Genomic DNA, 18,195 nt, shown 5'->3' with positions numbered 1-18,195 from the left:
TTTGTCCATATGGAGTGACATTCAGTGTGTTGAGGGGCTTCTTGTATCTTGCCCTAAAGAGCGCTTAAAGAAGGAGGAGAAGACCCGCCAGGAACTGGAAAAGGCCAAAAGGAAACTGGACGGCGAGACCACGGACCTGCAGGACCAGATCGCTGAGCTCCAGGCACAGATTGACGAGCTCAAGATCCAGGTGGCCAAGAAGGAGGAGGAGCTGCAGGGCGCCCTGGCCAGGTCTGCACTAGGCATGTGGCTGGAGGGGGATTCCCGACAGATGAGACCCTGGGACACTGACTTATGGCCTCCTTGTCACTGGGTGTGACACGGGCCTGGGAGACCCCGGAGCATTTGTGTCGGGGCAGCCAGAAAATCTCATCAATCCTTCTTGGTATTTATACTTAAAAATCACGAGTCATATCATGAAATCCTTGGAAATTCACACCTGAACAGTTTTAACCATATCAAATGTTCTGGTTTCTGTATGTTACAGATTAATTTCAATATGATTTAGAAGTTTAGAGGAAATCACTTTTCAGAAATATTCCCCCCTCTTCTAGCATGATTTGCTATTCAGTCCTAAACCATTCAGTTACAGAATGCAAGTCATATATAGTAAATACATTTATACCTAATATTTCATTTCTTTATAAAGAATAACTATTTGGCTACATGGTCATAGGACTCAGTTTAATTTATAATTTATTACAATCTTCTTGATTGTAATAAATTATAAATTAAACTGAGTCCTATGACGAAAATCTTATAACAGAAATTCTTCTCCGCCTCTGTCACTGTTAGTCTTTCTTTGGCCACTTACAGACGTGAGGGCTGCAACCCAGAACTAAAATTCTCCATTTGCTCCCATGTGTCAGCTTCCCCTCCCTCACCTCACACTTCCCACCTATCCCCGGTCAGAACATCCACCCACATTAAACCACACGTGAGCAAAAAGATGCACCAGAGGATAGAGAAAGCGTAGAGTGGAGGGTGTGAAGGTGGCGGGTCTGCTTCCACTTTGTTCCAAGAACTTCTCTGAATTTGCAGATTCGCTGTGGGCTGGAACCAATCTGACAGACAAGACCGCTACCTTGAGCAGTGTTTTAACTAGAAGAACATTTGCTTGAGAGGGAATTTTTAAATATTATAATCCTTAAAGTGAGATGGTCCTCCCTTTTCACGGAGAACTTTATTAGCCTTTTGGACAGGACCCAGACTCCATCCTGATACCAGCTCTGGGCCTCCAAGCCGTGGGCTGTGGGCTGGGGGTGGTGTCTCAGGGTCTCCTTGTGGGAAGAGCCCCCGGGCGCCGGCTCTGAGCGCTTCCCGTGCCCGGGTGTCTCCGCAGGGGTGACGACGAGACACTGCACAAGAACAACGCGCTTAAAGTCGTGCGAGAGCTGCAAGCCCAGCTTGCTGAGCTGCAGGAAGACTTTGAATCCGAGAAGGCTTCGCGGAACAAGGCGGAAAAGCAGAAGAGGGACTTGAGTGAGGAGCTGGAAGCTCTGAAGACAGAGCTTGAGGACACGCTGGACACCACAGCAGCTCAGCAGGAGCTGCGGTAAGCGGGGGCAGGGCAGAGATGCTCGTCCTCGGGGAGGGCGGTGTTTTCCTGTATGCTGTCACTTCAAGCATCCTCTCTCCCTCCTGGAAACAGTGGCAGGTGGAACGGTAACAAAATCTTGGTGGTTAGAAACCAACCTGCCTGTAGGTAGAAAGCACAGGGTAGGTGGATGAGGGAGGTGTGATCAGAAAAGCCCCAGGTACGCACACGGGGCTGGAGGGAGAGTTACACCTGAACCAAGTAAGGGGGTGGGGCTCAGGGGCCAGAGGGCTAGAGGGGACAGACACAGAAACAGGAGGAGATGGGGGTGTTTGGGCATCTGCTGGCTGCGGCAATTGGTCTGATGAACAGTGGTGCGGAAACAGACGAGAAGGAGGCCCGTGTCCACAGAGACAAAAGGACGGGTGAGTGCAGGTACCCACGTAACAGATGGGCCAGCCGCCGAGCGCAGGCAAGAGGAAAGTGACGCGCGCAGCCAGACACGACTCACGGGAAGCCCCGGGAGAGCGCGCGCAGCTAGCGGTGGGCAGGTGGGCTGCCTGAGGCCCCTGCTGGCCTCCTCCTGACCGGCTCCTCCCCCCTCAAGACCAAGCTGCCGGCCGCGTGAGGCCAGCCCAGGAATCCCCAGGCTGCCTCGGCGGGTAGACCTGGCCGTGCACATGCTCGCACGCGCGCACACACCCACACCCCTGCCGCCTGTCCCAGGCTGTGAGTGGTGGGAAGGGGAGCCTGCCCCCGAGAAGGGGGCTCAGGGAGAGCCTGCAGTAAGGCGAGCGCAGTAGGGGTCATTTACAGAGGCAGGTGGGTAGGGGCGTGTGCCCGTCGGGTGCTGGGCCTGGAGAGAAGCCGTGCCGAGCCGCCAGGTGAGGTCAGCCGGTGGGTGTCCGGAGCGCTCAGTGCTGAAGAAACGGAGGAGGTGAGCCCGGTAACGTGCCAGGGACTTTGCCCGCGAGCACGCAGGGCCTCCCGGCAACGGAAGGGTGTTTCCCCGCAGAGCCACCTGAGCCGGTGGGGCTAGAGGCTCCTACCCGCCTCCACAGAGCAGCTCTGCTTTTAGCAGTTTTAAGTCCTGGCCTTGTCTTTAAAATACCTGCTTTTTAAATATCTGGAAACCACTGAACTGTGGGCTGGAACCCACAGTCTAATGATTAGACTTGGTTGAAATAGCCGTTCTCAGCTGGGCTTTCAACCATGGTAGAAAAAAAGGTTCTGCTCACTTCTTCCCTTCAACTCTTGTTTTAAAAAACAAAAGTACCAATGATATGCGCTTTTTTTTTTTTTTTAATTTTTTATGCCACACTGCACGGCTTGCAGGATCTTAGTTCCTCGACCAGGGATCAAACCCACACTCCTTGCACTGGAAGCACGGAGTCTTACCCAGCGGACCGCCAGGGAAGTCCAGTATGTGCATATTTGTTAAAACCGTGGATGTGCTCCAACACAGCACTCCCTGCTTCTGCTGGTGAAGGGGTCGGACGGCCTGCAGTTCCGATGCGTCAGGGGAAATGGTGTTGCCATCTGGTCGGTGGGGGGTGGACTGAAGTAACCTCGATGGAGCCTGTCTCGCTGGGCTGATGCTTGGATGCTGGTGCCGCTCCTCCACCGCCAGCACCCACCCCGCCTCTGCACGGAAGCTGGCAGAGGCCAAGGCCAGACCCCCGCACGCCTTTCGCCTCCAGCGAACGTGTGGCCGAGCCCGGCTGCGCCACCGCGACGCCGGTGGCTCCCTTCGTCTGGTGACCTGCCACCCCGGACCTAGCAGCCACCTGGGCCCCTTTTCTCTTTGCCGCAGCTGGTCGCAGCCCCTAGATTTCGCTTCCTTGTAAAGAGAGGAAAGTGCGCCCACACAGCAATCAGCATATATGTCACTGTTCTAACTGGCTACGGGTTTTAGAGCAAGTTTGCCAGAGTTGTGCTTCAGGATGATTGGAAAGTTACTGCTCTCTAAGCTCTCCGTGTTACGGCAGCTCTCAGCAGGAGTGGTATTTACTTAACTGGTTTCAGCATTAAGCTGTGCGCTTAAACCTGATGCTCAGCCCCACTTTTGTCGGGGTGCAGTGTCCTGCCTGATGAGCCTTTACCAGCGCTTTTGGGGATTTACCCTCTTCCGGTTTTATTGAAATGCCAGCTGGTGCTGTGGCAGGCATTTTGGCATCTTGTGTTAAGCAGCGCCTGGCCTGTGATGCACCCAGGCTGCCCCGAACGTCCGAAGACCCTCAGGGACATTACACCGTGTCTCGACTGTAAGTCGCGTGTGGAATGGGGGTCGTGCTGGTTCTGGAAGGTTTCCCGCTACCACAATGACAGACACGCCAGCCTCCTGGAATCCATGTCATGTTTCAAACATAAGCAGAACTTTAAAAATGTGCATTTAATTTAGTCATTCAACTAATTCTGAGCTTCTTCCTCTAAAATTGTTTCTCTAGCACCAAACGTGAACAAGAAGTGGCAGAGCTGAAGAAGGCTCTTGAGGAGGAAACGAAGAACCACGAGGCTCAGATCCAGGACATGAGGCAGAGGCACGCGACCGCCCTGGAGGAGCTCTCGGAGCAGCTGGAGCAGGCGAAGCGGGTAGGACGCGTCGGTGGGCAGCGCGGGCGGCCAGATGCCCCCGCGGCGGCTGCTCTCTGAAAGCACACTGCTGGCCTGGGAGAGCCAGGCGCCCTTGATGTTATTTTAGAATCCCCATATTCCTCTCACCGATAACCCTCTTCCTCCTGATGACTTAGCTCTAAACCTTCAGCAGCTGGAAGTCTGCTCTCGCTCACCTGCTGCCCGGAAGTCACCCGGCCCTTCAAGTGTTCCAGGTGCCCCGTCCCTCCTGCCCCCCATCTGCCTCAGGCACCGCACACGTCGTTCCCGCTTCCGTATCTCACATGCTGGCTCCCCGCACTGCTGTCAGCTCCCCCCCCCCACCGCCCAGACTGTATCTGCTGCCCTGAGCGGTGTGTACAGGGGTGCTCCACCCACAGAAGTCTTCACGCTCCGCGAACAGCAGGTGTCTTCCTTCATTTATGCAACAGATGTCGACTGCAGCCTCACTCCGTGTCAGCACAGTTCTCTGGATCCCAAAGCCATGCCCTTTGTGTCCTCTGTTGTAAAACTGCTAGTGAACTCTTTTTCCCTCCTCTCTCCTAGTTCAAAGCAAATCTGGAGAAGAACAAGCAGGGCCTGGAGACAGACAACAAGGAGCTGGCGTGCGAGGTGAAGGTGCTGCAGCAGGTCAAGGCCGAGTCTGAGCACAAGAGGAAGAAGCTGGACGCCCAGGTCCAGGAGCTCCACGCCAAGGTCTCGGAAGGAGACAGACTCAGGGTGGAACTGGCCGAGAAAGCGAACAAGTTACAGGTAGGCCTGGACAGCCTTGACGTCGCCCCCAGTGTCTGGCGGGGTTGGGGGGGAGGGGACTGACACTGGGGGCGCCCGGGCTGCCCCAGGTCCACATGAGGCTCCTTGTGTTGTCCTCCCACTTGAAGCTCACAGCGCCCCCCGGGTGAGTCTGGTGGACGAGGACGTGAGAAGCTCGCCTGCCTCTGGGCTCTGCTGAGTCCACAGCCCTCCCCGCCCCACTGCTGCCAAGACTGATGAAGCGGGGGATCTCTGAAGGGCGTTGCTAAAATGAGGATAAACAGAAACGCCATCAGCTTGAGTTTCAAGTATAGAAACGTCCTCCGTGTGCCTTGCCTTTGCTCACGTGACTAGAGGACAGACTAGGACGAAGGGCGACTCCTGTCCCTCTTGTCGAAGACCCACTGGCCCCACAAAAAACACAGAAGGTCTTACGCCACGGGGGTTTCTGGGGGGGGAGGTATTTTAGAGCTATCGTTAATTAAACACGAAAAAGAAAAAAATGTTTTTACCACGTTATTCATAAAATCCGACCATAAGAAATGGCTACATATTCATGATAAATATATCATACCAGATTTTCTTTCAGCTTAAAAAGAACTGTGGGCTGTGACTCTTAGAATTTAAACTTCTTTGAATCTGTGTGATAAAGTTTTCAAGTTCTCTAAGAAAATGAATACTTGCGCCCCCTACCCACCTCCCCCCAGCATATGGACAGTGCATCTTCGTGTGAAAAAGGGTTAAAATAAACCACCTGCTAGTCTTGAGCCTCCTCACATAGGAAAGCAGCCACTCTTTCAGAGGCTTTGGTATAATTTTTGTCTCTTGACGCTGAATCACAAGAGAGCAAGCCAGTTAGGAGAACGCCCTCCACGCGCGGGCTGTGCCGTCCGAAGCGTCCCTGGCCGGGTGGTAGGGGAGGCTGTCTGCGGTGGCCGGCTCCGGGCCTGCTCGTGCGGGCGGTAGACTCTCGGCGGTGAGCCCTCCGTAGCTGAGGCCGGCCCCTCCTCCCCGCGACATGTTCGCTTCGTGTGCATTTAGGGTCCAGAGCCACCACTCGTTTCTCTCTGCCTACTGCTGAAGTGAGTCATAACCTTTCACTCCTCCTTGCAGAATGAATTGGATAATGTCTCAACTCTTCTAGAAGAAGCAGAGAAAAAGGGTATTAAGTTTGCCAAGGACGCAGCTGGTCTTGAGTCTCAACTCCAGGACACACAGGTATTCCCCCAGGGGTGGGGCGTTAATAGTAACTTTGCTGTTTCTGTGATCTGTAAGTTGGTGAAACATGCTATTCCCAGAACTGCCCTCTTATCACCTCTGATCTTCTGCTCTACTTTTTTTTCTTTATATAAATTTATTTATTTATTTATTTTTGGCCGTGTTGGGTCTTTGTTGCTGCGCGCGGGCTTTCTCTAGTTGCGGCGAGCGGGGGCTACTCTTCGTTGCGGTGCGCGGGCTTCTCATTGCGGTGGCTTCTCTTGCTGCAGAGCACGGGCTCTAGGCGCGCGGGCTTCAGTAGTTGTGTCTCGCGGGCTCTAGAGCGCAGGCTCAGTAGTTGTGGCGCACGGGCTTAGTTGCTCCGTGGCATGTGGGATCTTCCCGGAGCAGGGCTCGAACCCGTGTCCCCTGCATGGGCAGGCGGATTCTTAACCACTGCGCCACCAGGGAAGCCATTCTGCTCTACGTTTATTTTCAACCATCTTGCACCAAAACCAGCCCTGATGCTCAGGAACTCACCTTTGAGCTCATATCTAGAGCCTGCGGTTCCTGTGTCTGGCAGGCATGTGGGTGCCTGGGAGGCGGCTCTTGCTGTCTGGCCGGGCGCTGCCTGGGGTGTGGTTCACCAGGCAGTGGTCCTGTTATACATTCGTGCGTTGCTGGCCATTTTAGACATTTTCTCATGGTTTTTGTTCATTAACGCTGACCTGAGAGAAACAGGAAAGGATTCCAGGAGTGATAAAAGATGTGGGAAAGGGAAGCTCGCAGGTCCCTGGCCTGGGCCCCTGGGGGGTGACGCTGCCATTGCTCGTGAACAAGTTTGTTTTTGGTTTTTTTGGCCACACTGCATGGCTTGCGGGATCTTGGTTCCCTGACCAGGGATTGAACCTGCGCCCTCAGCAGTGAAAGCGTGGAGTCCTAACCATTGGACTGCCAGGGAATTCCCTCGTGAACAACTTTAAAGCAATATTGTATTAAGGGCACTTGTTAAATGATCAGGTGTGTTTTAAAATCACTTGTTTGTTAACATCACTGGGTATTTCTCACACACTGAGACTCTGTTTTTTTTTAGCAGAGGCATTGTGGTTTGGGTGATTACCATAACCTAAGTACTGACCGTTTATAAAAATAAACAGGAGCTTCTTCAGGAAGAGACACGCCAGAAACTGAACCTGAGCAGTCGGATCCGGCAGCTGGAGGAGGAGAAGAACAGCCTTCAGGAGCAGCAGGAGGAGGAGGAGGAGGCCAGGAAGAACCTGGAAAAGCAGGTGCTGGCCCTGCAGGCCCAGGTGCGTGATCCACTTGGGACGCTGTGTGGCCTCAACGTGTGTGTTTAGCAGCTAACGTCCCTGCCCTGCTGGGTGGTTTCAACTCCATTTGGGACAGTTAATTGGCTCTTGTTGGGAGCAAAGTAAAGACCCTCGGACTGTGTCAACTATGTAAATTCCAATCCAGTCATCCTTTTATAGATGATCAGTGAAGAAATTTATGGTCTAAGATTCATTTGCTCAGAAACACATAGTATTGCTTTATATTATTTCTTCTGACAGAATATTGAAAACAAGTTTTATCTTTATTCCTCAAGTGTGAAATCCAGTTGAGTTCTTTAATAGTGATCTTTTTTCCCTCAGTTGACAGATACCAAGAAGAAAGTAGATGATGACCTGGGGACAATTGAAAGTTTGGAAGAAGCCAAGAAGAAGCTCCTTAAAGACGTGGAAGCATTGAGCCAGCGCCTGGAGGAGAAGGCCCTGGCCTACGACAAACTGGAGAAGACCAAGAACCGCCTGCAGCAGGAGCTCGATGACCTGCTGGTGGACCTGGACCACCAGCGCCAGATCGTCTCCAACTTGGAGAAGAAGCAGAAGAAGTTCGATCAGGTGGGTGCCCAGCGCTCCCCACCCCTGGGCTCCAGGGCCAGCGCCACACGTGTTTCCTCCTGGCAAAGCCCTCGCCTTTGTCATTTCGGCTTAAAAAAATCCTTTCTTATTTAAGAGCAATATATATTTATAGCAAAATTGGAAAAAGCAGACCAGCATAAAGAAGGAGACAGGAGAACACCCCTGATATTCTTAGCAGTAATTCAGGCACGTAGCAAATGAGAGGAGTCTGTGTTGCTTCTGAAATCGATTTTTGCTGTTTCCCAACGCCATCCCGTGTAGCTGTTAGCAGAAGAGAAGAACGTCTCTGCCCGCTACGCGGAAGAGCGAGACCGGGCCGAAGCAGAGGCCAGAGAGAAGGAAACCAAAGCCCTGTCCCTGGCCCGCGCCCTTGAGGAGGCCCTGGAGGCCAAGGAAGAGTCTGAGCGGCAGAACAAGCAGCTGCGGGCCGACATGGAGGACCTGATGAGCTCCAAGGACGACGTGGGCAAGAACGTGAGTGTCCCGGGGACCGGTGCCCTCAGGGCAGGCAGGCGGCTCTGGGAAGGCCCAGCCCTACAGCGAAGCGGACTGGGAGTGTCTTGGCCGGTATATAAATAGGGGGTTAAAGACTCCCAGGATAAGCCATCAGGTTTTCTGCAGTCTGTTCTCGCTTACCTGTGCCAAAGCCAGGCGGGGAGTTCTTGTCGCTTTCACGGGCCCTCCCCGCCCTAAGCTGCATCCTGGCAGGGGTCCTTTTAATGAAGGGTTTCTCTGTTCCTGAGTCTCAGGTGGTTAATCAAACGCAAGTACCTGAAGTCCCCTCACATTGAGGGTAGTGGGATCTGTCTCCTGCACCGAGTGGGGAAGCTGGAGAGGAGGAGCCAGGTGGGACCCCCTTGTCCTCCCACTGCACACGCCTTCCCCAAGAGCTGCTGTGATTTTTATTTACCCTCCCTCCCTCCCCTAGTGTACGAGGTGTTGAGGATAGTGACGGGGACCCAGGCCTGGGGGTCAGAACAGGTTCAGGGCTTGACTCTCCCCCAAGCTCCCATTTAACCTGTCTAAGCCTAAGTTTCCTCTTCTGTCAAATGGACGTGATACTTGCCTGTTTCATGAAGCTGCTGCAGCTGTGCCCTGAAAAGCATAAAGTCCTCTCTAAAGATAAAAGCTCCTTTTCCTGGGACACGGCCTCTCTGGCCACATCATAAGGGAGGAAGGACTGTCCTACCTTCCTGCTGAGTCTCCTACAGCCTGGGGACCGGCCCCGTGGACAAGAAGAGGCCTCCTAGAGTAGAAATGGCCAGGATTACATAGTAAAATGTAGAGAGAGAATTCCACCACTGATTCCATTTTCTTGTTCCATATTAGTTTTCTTTAGAACAAACGACAGTCCCACATTCATTCCACGAGCATTTCCTTTGTGCCTGTGAAGTGCCGGACACTAAGAGACACAGGCCCTCCTCACGCTGTAAGGCTTCTCCTGCCCGCGTGAGCACTGCCGTGGCAGTGAACCCCAGAGGGACACATCATAATAGCACCTGCGCACCTGCCCCAGGATTGTCTCCAGGGTCAGAGGGGACGCGAAGGGGGAGCACCCAGCACGGCGCTTGGCACCGAGAACTCAGTAAACACGTGTGGTGTGGGGATCTTTGCGCAGAGAAAGGTCAAACCTCTTTTTCACTGTACCCTGCTTTGCGGGCCTCACACACCTAGTATGTAAGTCTCCACATGTGCATTTTCAGTACAAATGACCTTTTCCACAGCAAGAGGGATGTACTATGTTAGACACAGACCTCAGGCCAATGGCCAATCAACAGGCGATTCCCCTGACACCATGCTCTTTTTTATTGTTCACTGCTTTTAAAGATCTCTCGGCTTCAAGGTCATGGGAGAGTAACTGATCGACTCTAGAGCACATGTGAATGAAGAAATCAGGCCTGTCATTCAGGTGGCGCGCTCTGAAATGAGGACTAGCGCAGCTGCAGTGGGAGGGAAGGATGCATGTGGGGGAGGGGTGCCTATAAAACAGGAACTGCTGTCCTCGCTTGTCCCTCCACCAAGGGTCATCCCCTCCCTGTGCTTCCTGTGGTCTAGGTTCATGAACTTGAAAAATCCAAACGGGCCCTAGAGCAGCAGGTGGAGGAAATGAGGACCCAGCTGGAAGAGCTGGAAGATGAGCTTCAGGCTACAGAAGACGCCAAGCTTCGCCTGGAGGTCAACATGCAGGCCATGAAGGCCCAGTTCGAGAGGGACTTGCAGGCCAGAGATGAGCAGAACGAGGAGAAGAAGCGGCTCCTCGTTAAACAGGTGGGTCACGGAAGAGCGGCCCCCGGGACAGGGACCGGTTTGTTCTCAAAGCCCAGTTTTGGGTCAATATTTTATTCATTCACATTGGAACATATTAGCTGGAGGAAATTTATTTGGTCATTTGATAATTCTTTAAAGTGTAATACAACTGGTTTTGATTTCCTGTTTCTCAGATAATATCACTGCTACTTACAAGCCAGGATATCCACTGAAAAGCCCTTAGTGGAATCTCCAGGGATATGTAGTCAGGTTCAAGTTCTGTGAGTCTTATGAGTATCGATAAAGGGAAGAATCAGTATGTACCTGACAAGGTGATTCAGAGTATTCCGAAGGTCAGATCACACGTCCTCATTAAGCCACTCTTTAAAGGGAAAACTCTAGGTATTTACATTTTTTTTATTTTAAGAAGTTGCTTGGGCACTTATGATTTATATACTTTCCTGAGTGCATGTTAAACTTCTAATTTAAAAGTTTACTTTAAAAATTAATTTTGGATATTTTCTCAGTCCCTTGGAGTTCATGGTATCAAGTCTTGGATCTGAGATATATTTAATTTTGCTTTGTTATTTGCAGTCCACTAATATTTTATTAGTCATTTATTGCTAGATAACAAATTACCTCAAACTTAGTGACTTAAAACAACACACATTAACTGAGTTTCTGTGGGTCGGGAATTCAGAATGGACTTAGCAGGGTGTGTCACCTGAAGGCCTGACTGGGGCTGGAGGGTCTGCATCCTGGCTGGCTTGCCCACGGGGTGCTGGCCCCACCCGCAAGGTGCTGGCCCGAGACCTCTGCTCCGGGCACATGGGCCAGTCTCGTTGCATCACTGAGACCATGAGCTCTGCCTCCTTACGTGCCTTTGCTGTGGTCAGTGGAAATGGTTTGTACCAGTGGTGGTGGTTAAAGATCTCTCTGTACAAATTAACTGCTAATAACAGTCATAACTGCCCAGTGGCAGACGGCACCTCTCCAGAGTAACCCGAGCCCTCACGTGCCGGTTCTCTGGGTGGGGCACCGGGTCTGACCAGCGTAACCCGATGCTGTCCATTAGGTGCGGGAGCTGGAGGCTGAGCTGGAGGATGAGCGGAAACAGCGGGCCCTTGCTGTGGCTTCAAAGAAGAAAATGGAAATAGACCTGAAGGACCTGGAAGCGCAGATCGAGGCTGCAAACAAAGCTAGGGATGAAGTGATCAAGCAGCTCCGCAAACTTCAGGTAAGTGCGGCCAGCCGTCAGTCTTTGGTGGTGGTAGGTGTCATCTGGCCCTACTTAGATCGAGCGCGACATGGCCCGTGAAGCTGGGGAGAAGGGCTCTGGGCAGCACCCAGCCTGCCATCTTGCCCACAGGCTCAGGGTTGCCAGGTCACCCCTGCAGAGAGCACAGTGCAGCCGTCAGCCTCGGCTGTGGGTTGGGGCCACAGGCCATAAAGATGGCACGTGTGCAGCTCCAGTGTCTACAGTGGGCCAGTGCTTGCCCAACTTGGACTGATCGGGGTGGAGTCACCAGCAGGGTGAGCTTTTGGGGCTCTGAACAGCCTCTGATGCTCAACTAAACATGCAGCCACTAAGCCACCGAGAGGAGAGTAGTGTCGACTTCCCTCCGCTGGCGCCGTGAGCTTTAGTGAGCCTTTCCGCCTGATTGAATCATCACTTTTGTATGTATGTAGCTGAAGTGTTATTTACGATGGCAAAAATGGAAATAACCTAAATGTAGGTGGACAGCCAGCCATTCAAATGATGGGGATATGTATGCAGTGACAGAGGAAGATACATAGACATGTAGATATACACATTTAGAAAAAAAGTTTAGAAGGAAAAGTCATCTCTGGATAATAGTTTCATGAGTAACTTATTTGCTTCCTTACACTTTTTTAAAAAGCTAAATACAAAGGTTTTTACTTTGACCAGCTAATTACAAAGAATATAAATTATATTACTATGACTTTAACAGCTTTATGGAGATACAATTCACACACCATTCAATTTACCCATTTAAAGTGTTTTTGCTGTTTTTTAGAATATTCATAGGGGCTGTGCGAGCATCACCCACTATCTCATTTTGGACAGTTTGGTTCCCTCTAAAAGAGACCCTGTGCCCATTAGCTGTGACTCCACACTATCTCTGCCACATCCAGCATTGATCAACCACTAATCTACTTTCTGTCTCTATAGATTTGCCTATGCTGGACATGTCATATAAATGGAATCCTACAATATGTGGCTTTTTGTGACCAGCTTCTTTCACTTAGCATGTTTTCAAGGTTCACCATGTTGTAGCATAAATAAGTACTTCATTCTTTTTATTACCAAATAATATTCCATCGTTTGGACATACCATATTTTTTTATTAATCCATTCATCAGTTGGCGTTTGAGTTACTTTGACTTTTTAGCTACTATGAATACTGCTGCTATGAACATTCACATATATTTGTGTGGATGTGTGTTTTGCTAGGTTATACGGTAATTCTGTTTAACTTTGAGAACTGCCCATTCTTTCCACAGCAACATTTTACATTCCTACCAGCTATGTATGAGGATTCCAGTTTCTCTACATCCTCACCAACAGTTGCTATTGTCTATCTTTTAATTATAGCCATCCCAGTGGGTATGAAGTGGTATCTCATTGTGGTTTTTTTTTTTTTTATAAATTTATTTATTTATCTTTGGCTGTGTTGGGTCCTCGTTGCTGCGCACGGGCTTTCTCTAGTTGCGGCGAGCGGGGGCTACTCTTCACTGCAGTGCGCGGGCTTCTCATTGCGGTGCCTTCTCTGTTGTGGAGCACAGGCTCTAGGTGCGCGGGCTTCAGTAGTTGTGGCACAAGGGCTCAGTAGTTGTGGCTCACGGGCTCTAGAGTGCAAGCTCAGTAGTTGGGGCACATGGACTTAGTTGCTCCGCAGCATGTGGGGTCTTCCCGGACCAGGGCTCGAACCCGTGTCCCCTGCCCTAGCAGGTGGATTCTTAACCACTGCACCACCAGTAAAGTCCCTCATTGTGGTTTTGATTTGCATTTCCCTAATGACAAATGATGTTGAAAAGCTTTACATGTGCTTATTAGCCAATATCATATGTGGGAAAAAAATGTCTTTCAGTCCTCTGCTAAGCTTTTGAGTTGTCTTCAGTAATTGAGTTGTAACATTTCTGTATATATTCTGGATGTTTCCTAGGAGATACACAGTTTCCAAATATTTTCTTTCATTGTCTAGATTATCTATTCACTCCCTCAATGGTATTGTTTACAGCACAAAAGTTTTTAATTTTGATGGAGTCCAATTTATCTTTTCTTTTGTTTCTTTTTTTGTTACGTCTGTGAAACCACTGCCTAATCCAAGGTCCTGAAGATTCAGTCCTATGTTTTCTCCCAAGAGTTTTATATTTTTAGCTCTTTTTCTAAATCCATTTTGAGTTAATTTTTGTTATATGGTTTGATACATGAACCCAATTTCATTCTTTCGGAGATGGATATCCAGTTGTCCCAGCACCATTTGTTAAAAAGACTAGTCTTTCCCCCCTTGAATTGTCTTGGCAGTCTTGTCAAAAATCAGCTGACCAGAGACTTGTGTTTATTTCTGGACTCTCAGTTCTATTCCATTGATCTCTATGTCTGTCCTTCCACCAGTACCACACAGTCTTGATTACTGTAGCTCTGTAGCTCTGTTGACTTCTCCAACATTGTTCTTCTTTTTCATGACTGTATTCTGGGTTCCTTGCAATTCCATTTAGGATCAACTTGTCAATTTCTGCCTCCCCCCCCAACCCCCAAAGCCCCCCACTTGGATTCTTATATTGTGTTGACTTGGAAGATCAACTTGGAGAGTATTGCCATCTTAACAGTACATGGCTATCATTCCATTTATTTCGCTATTCTTTTTTTTTTTTTTTTTTTTTTAATCGCTATTCTTTTTTTTAACAATGCTTTATTTTATAGTTTCTGGTGTACAAGTCTTATACTTTAGCTAAATTTTATCCTTTTTGACACTAAGTGTAAATTGCTTTGTTAATATTTAGAATGTTTATAGTTAGTATATAGAAATATAATTGATTTTTGTACAGTTGTCCTTTGGTATCCGAGGGGGATTGGTTCCAGGACCCCCCTACTCCATGGATACCAAAATCCTCAGATGCTCAAGTCCCTGATGTAAAGTGGTGTATTGGGACTTCCCTGGCATCCGTGCTTCCACTGCAGGGGGCACAGGTTCGATCCCTGGTCAGGGAACTAAGATCCCACATGCCGTGCAGCACAGCCAAAATAAGGGGGGGAAAAGAAAAAAAGGTCTCTCCTTCCCATCCTAAGTACCCTGCTAAAATGGTGTATTATTTGCATATAACCTATTCATATCCTCTTGTATACTTTAAATCGTCTCTAGATTACTTATAATACTACCTAATACAAGGTGAACGATATATAAATAGCTGCCCATGTGGCAAATTCAAGTTTTGCTTTTAGGAACTTTCTGAGAATTTTTTTCCCCTGAATATTTTTGATCCACTGCTGGTTGAATCCACAGATGTGGAACTCACAGATACGGAGAGCTGACTATATATCGATCCTGTATGCTGCAGCCTCACTGAACTCGTTTATTAGTTCTAATCGTTTTTTAGTGGATTCCTTAAGATTTTCAATATATAAGGTTATATCGTCTGCAAATTGAGCTAGTTTTATTTCTTCTTTTCCAATCTGAATGTCTCTTCTTTCTTTGTCTTGGCCTAACTGCTTTGCCTAGGATCTCCATTACAATGCTACACAGAAGGGGCGAGGTCAGGCATCCCTGTCTCATTGCTTATCTTAGAGAAAGGCATTCAGTCTTTGACCATTAAGTATGATATTAGCTGTTAGTTTTTCACTGATGCCCTTTATCAGAGTTTCCTTCAGTTTATTGAGTGTTTTTATATTGAAAAGGTATTAGATTTTGTCAAATGCTGCTTCTGCATTTATTGAGATGATCCTACAGTTATGTTAATTCATTTTGGGATATCAAATCAACATTGCATTCCTCAGATAAATCCCACTTGGATGGTGGGGTATAATGGTATATAAATATACACAATGTATAATTCTTTTAATATGTTGATGGATTCAGTTGGTTACTATTTTGTTGAGGATTTTTACATCTGTATTCATAAGGGATATTGGCCTGAATGTTTTCTTGTCTTATTTCTGTCACTTCCACATACTTTTATATTTACAATAAATGCATATATTATAATCTGGAGAAAAATATATGTTTAAAAACTAAGAATGGACATTACCCTAAAACTTTCTTCCTATTTAATCTTAGGCTCAGATGAAGGACTACCAACGTGAATTAGAAGAAGCTCGTGCATCCCGGGATGAGATTTTTGCTCAGTCCAAAGAGAGTGAAAAGAAACTGAAGAGTCTGGAAGCAGAAATCCTTCAACTGCAGGAGGTTTGTTTGTTTACTTATTCATCCATTTGTTTAAAAAAATATATCTGCCCTTGAAATTTCTCTAAGACCAGATAAATATATTTTAGTATCTTTGTAGCCTAGTGTAATTTCACTATCCATGTTTAATATGGTACTGGACCATCTTACTGCTTCAGTTGGGCAGACAAAGTGGTCATACTTTGACACCGTTCTACCTGGCTAACGTCAGGAAGTTGATGGGTGATTTCTCAAATCTGACTGCAATTGGAGGCACACTTAGCGCCTTGAGCAAGGTGGCAGCAGCTACAGGCAGTGTCGGATTTCACACTTGAGGAAACTGTTAACAGCCAGAGCTTCAATCACGGTCTCAACTTATTCAGGAACTTGCCTCATCTGAGCGAGCCCGCCGACACGCCGAGCAGGAGAGAGATGAGCTGGCGGATGAGATCGCCAACAGCGCCTCTGGCAAGTGAGTCTCCTGGCAGCAGGTGGGAAGGGGCGGGCATCTCACAATCGGTGGTGGCCCCCCATCCTCGTGGGCGCTGGCCCATTCCCCTGGGGCATGCCCATGGCACTGAGACAGGCCATGGGGGTCGTCTGGCATCTAGGAGTCAGTAGTTGGTTTGCTCATCTGTTCCAAGTCTGGAAAGATGAGCACGAGATGCTGAGCCTCTGGGCTGCCACGGCCCCTGGCCGGCTGCATGACCCCGGCAGGTCACACCTCCCTGTGCCAGTCATGCCCACACAGGTGTGCAGGAAAGACATTCAGAACCAAGCTGGTTTCCATAGGGTGCCCAGCCTTGCAATGCAAGTCCTCACTTTCAGATTCATTAGGTTTGACAAGCACATTCCTTAGACTTACCTTACCCTGGATGCATTTTTCATTAAAAGTCCTTTTTTTTTTTTTTTCTTTTTTTTTCCAATTAAGAGGTTGCTTTCTCCATTTAATTACTGTACTGAGTATTCATCATGGTCATTTTCTAGCACGCCATCATTTGGACCTGGCATTTGATCTCGGTGCACTAGAAAAGCTAGGGAATGCCAGGACGTTTTGCACTTTTAAAGCTGACGCTGGCTGCTGAGAAGAGCTGGAGCAGGGAGGGCAGCAGGGCGGTCAGCGGGAAGGCTACACAGCGGCCCAGACGAGAGATGGTGGGCCTGGCCCGGGTGGTAGGCCTGGGGATGGAGAGCAGTGGGTGGTGTGTTTGGAAGCGTAACCAGCTAGGCACGGCGGATCGGGGTGGGAACAGAGGAAAGGGAAACGTCAAGAATGCCGCTCGGCTTCTAGCAGCAGGGTGGGTGGAGGCGCCCTCTGGGAGTTTCCCGTGTCGTGGAGACGGGTCTGAGCTGTCGCCTCCTCGCCTGGCAGGTCTGCGCTGCTGGATGAGAAGCGGCGTCTGGAGGCACGGATAGCGCAGCTGGAGGAGGAGCTTGAAGAGGAGCAGAGCAACATGGAGTTGCTCAACGACCGCTTCCGCAAGACCACGCTGCAGGTGGGCACGCGGCGGCCGCCCCAGGAAGGGCTGCGCCGTCCCCCGCATGACTGACCCATCTCCTCTCCAGGTGGACACGCTGAACGCAGAGCTGGCGGCCGAGCGCAGCGCCGCCCAGAAGAGCGACAATGCGCGCCAGCAGCTGGAGCGGCAGAACAAGGAGCTGAAGGCCAAGCTGCAGGAGCTGGAGGGCGCTGTCAAGTCCAAGTTCAAGGCCACCATCTCGGCCCTGGAAGCCAAGATTGGGCAGTTGGAGGAGCAGCTTGAGCAGGAGGCCAAGTAAGAGGTTTTTGCTGCCGTAAACCAAAGAAAGGTTTTCACAGCGTCTCTGCTACAGACCAGGTCCAGGTTTAGCCTGTGAGTCGGAGATGACACAGACATGCCCCTTGTCCCATGGGAGCTCCCTTGGCAGGGGAAGAATGACAAGAACACATGTAACCAGAGAGAAGGTGGTGTGAGCCCTCGGGGCACGCTGGGCTCACCTGTCAGCTCTTCCCATCACACTGTGCCCCGTGACTTCCTGCTGCCATAGTTTACATCCCTACCCAAAGTCGGTTGCCCGAGTTGGTGGCATCACGTGAAATGCTACAATTTGTTGGCAGAGAAGAAATGTAATATGACAAAAAGACGGTTGTCGTAAACCGTTCTGAAATTTATGAGGAGTTGCACAATACAGCTTTTGGCAGGCATTTACAGGCATTTACAAATCTATTAGAATACAATCACATCACAGACTGCCAGAACTAGAGCAGCCCTTCCGCTCACCCTCCTGTCGGGGAGCTTGGGGCCCAGAAATGCAGGGTCTGTGCTCAGAGCCTGACATCCTCTCCAACCAGCATCCCAGACTTGCCCCTGCACTCAACTCTAACAGTTAAGGGTTTGTTTGCCGTTGGTTGTAATTAACATGACTCGCCCTTTCAGCTGACTCCATCACTATCCTTTTTGCATAACATTTGTGGAGGAACAAAAGAACTTTTTGTTTTCAGTGGAGTCCTCCAAATAAGCTACCTCTGCTTCATGTGGGA

At 49.6% G+C, this 18,195-nt stretch overlaps 1 protein-coding gene across 3 annotated transcripts in view; it reads left to right on the top strand.

Moving 5' to 3' along the window:
• The window catches only part of MYH10 (myosin heavy chain 10), a 137,978-nt gene that overhangs the window by 115,147 nt on the left and 4,636 nt on the right, over window positions 1-18,195 (top strand). For all 3 annotated transcript variants that reach the window (XM_059907898.1, XM_059907900.1, XM_059907899.1), the window contains 14 exons: window positions 60-231; window positions 1,343-1,555; window positions 3,985-4,129; window positions 4,697-4,903; window positions 6,017-6,121; window positions 7,258-7,410; window positions 7,753-8,001; window positions 8,284-8,496; window positions 10,078-10,290; window positions 11,345-11,506; window positions 15,570-15,698; window positions 16,058-16,146; window positions 17,047-17,170; window positions 17,241-17,449. In XM_059907898.1, coding sequence (XP_059763881.1) covers window positions 60-231; window positions 1,343-1,555; window positions 3,985-4,129; window positions 4,697-4,903; window positions 6,017-6,121; window positions 7,258-7,410; window positions 7,753-8,001; window positions 8,284-8,496; window positions 10,078-10,290; window positions 11,345-11,506; window positions 15,570-15,698; window positions 16,058-16,146; window positions 17,047-17,170; window positions 17,241-17,449 — 2,383 coding nt within the window. The remainder of the gene's footprint in view (window positions 1-59; window positions 232-1,342; window positions 1,556-3,984; window positions 4,130-4,696; window positions 4,904-6,016; window positions 6,122-7,257; window positions 7,411-7,752; window positions 8,002-8,283; window positions 8,497-10,077; window positions 10,291-11,344; window positions 11,507-15,569; window positions 15,699-16,057; window positions 16,147-17,046; window positions 17,171-17,240; window positions 17,450-18,195) is intronic.

This window comes from Balaenoptera ricei, chromosome 20, assembly GCF_028023285.1.
Source record: "Balaenoptera ricei isolate mBalRic1 chromosome 20, mBalRic1.hap2, whole genome shotgun sequence".
NCBI lineage: Eukaryota > Metazoa > Chordata > Mammalia > Artiodactyla > Balaenopteridae > Balaenoptera > Balaenoptera ricei.
Note: the sequence above shows the minus strand (reverse complement) of the source record. Positions and strands in the feature narration are given on the sequence as shown.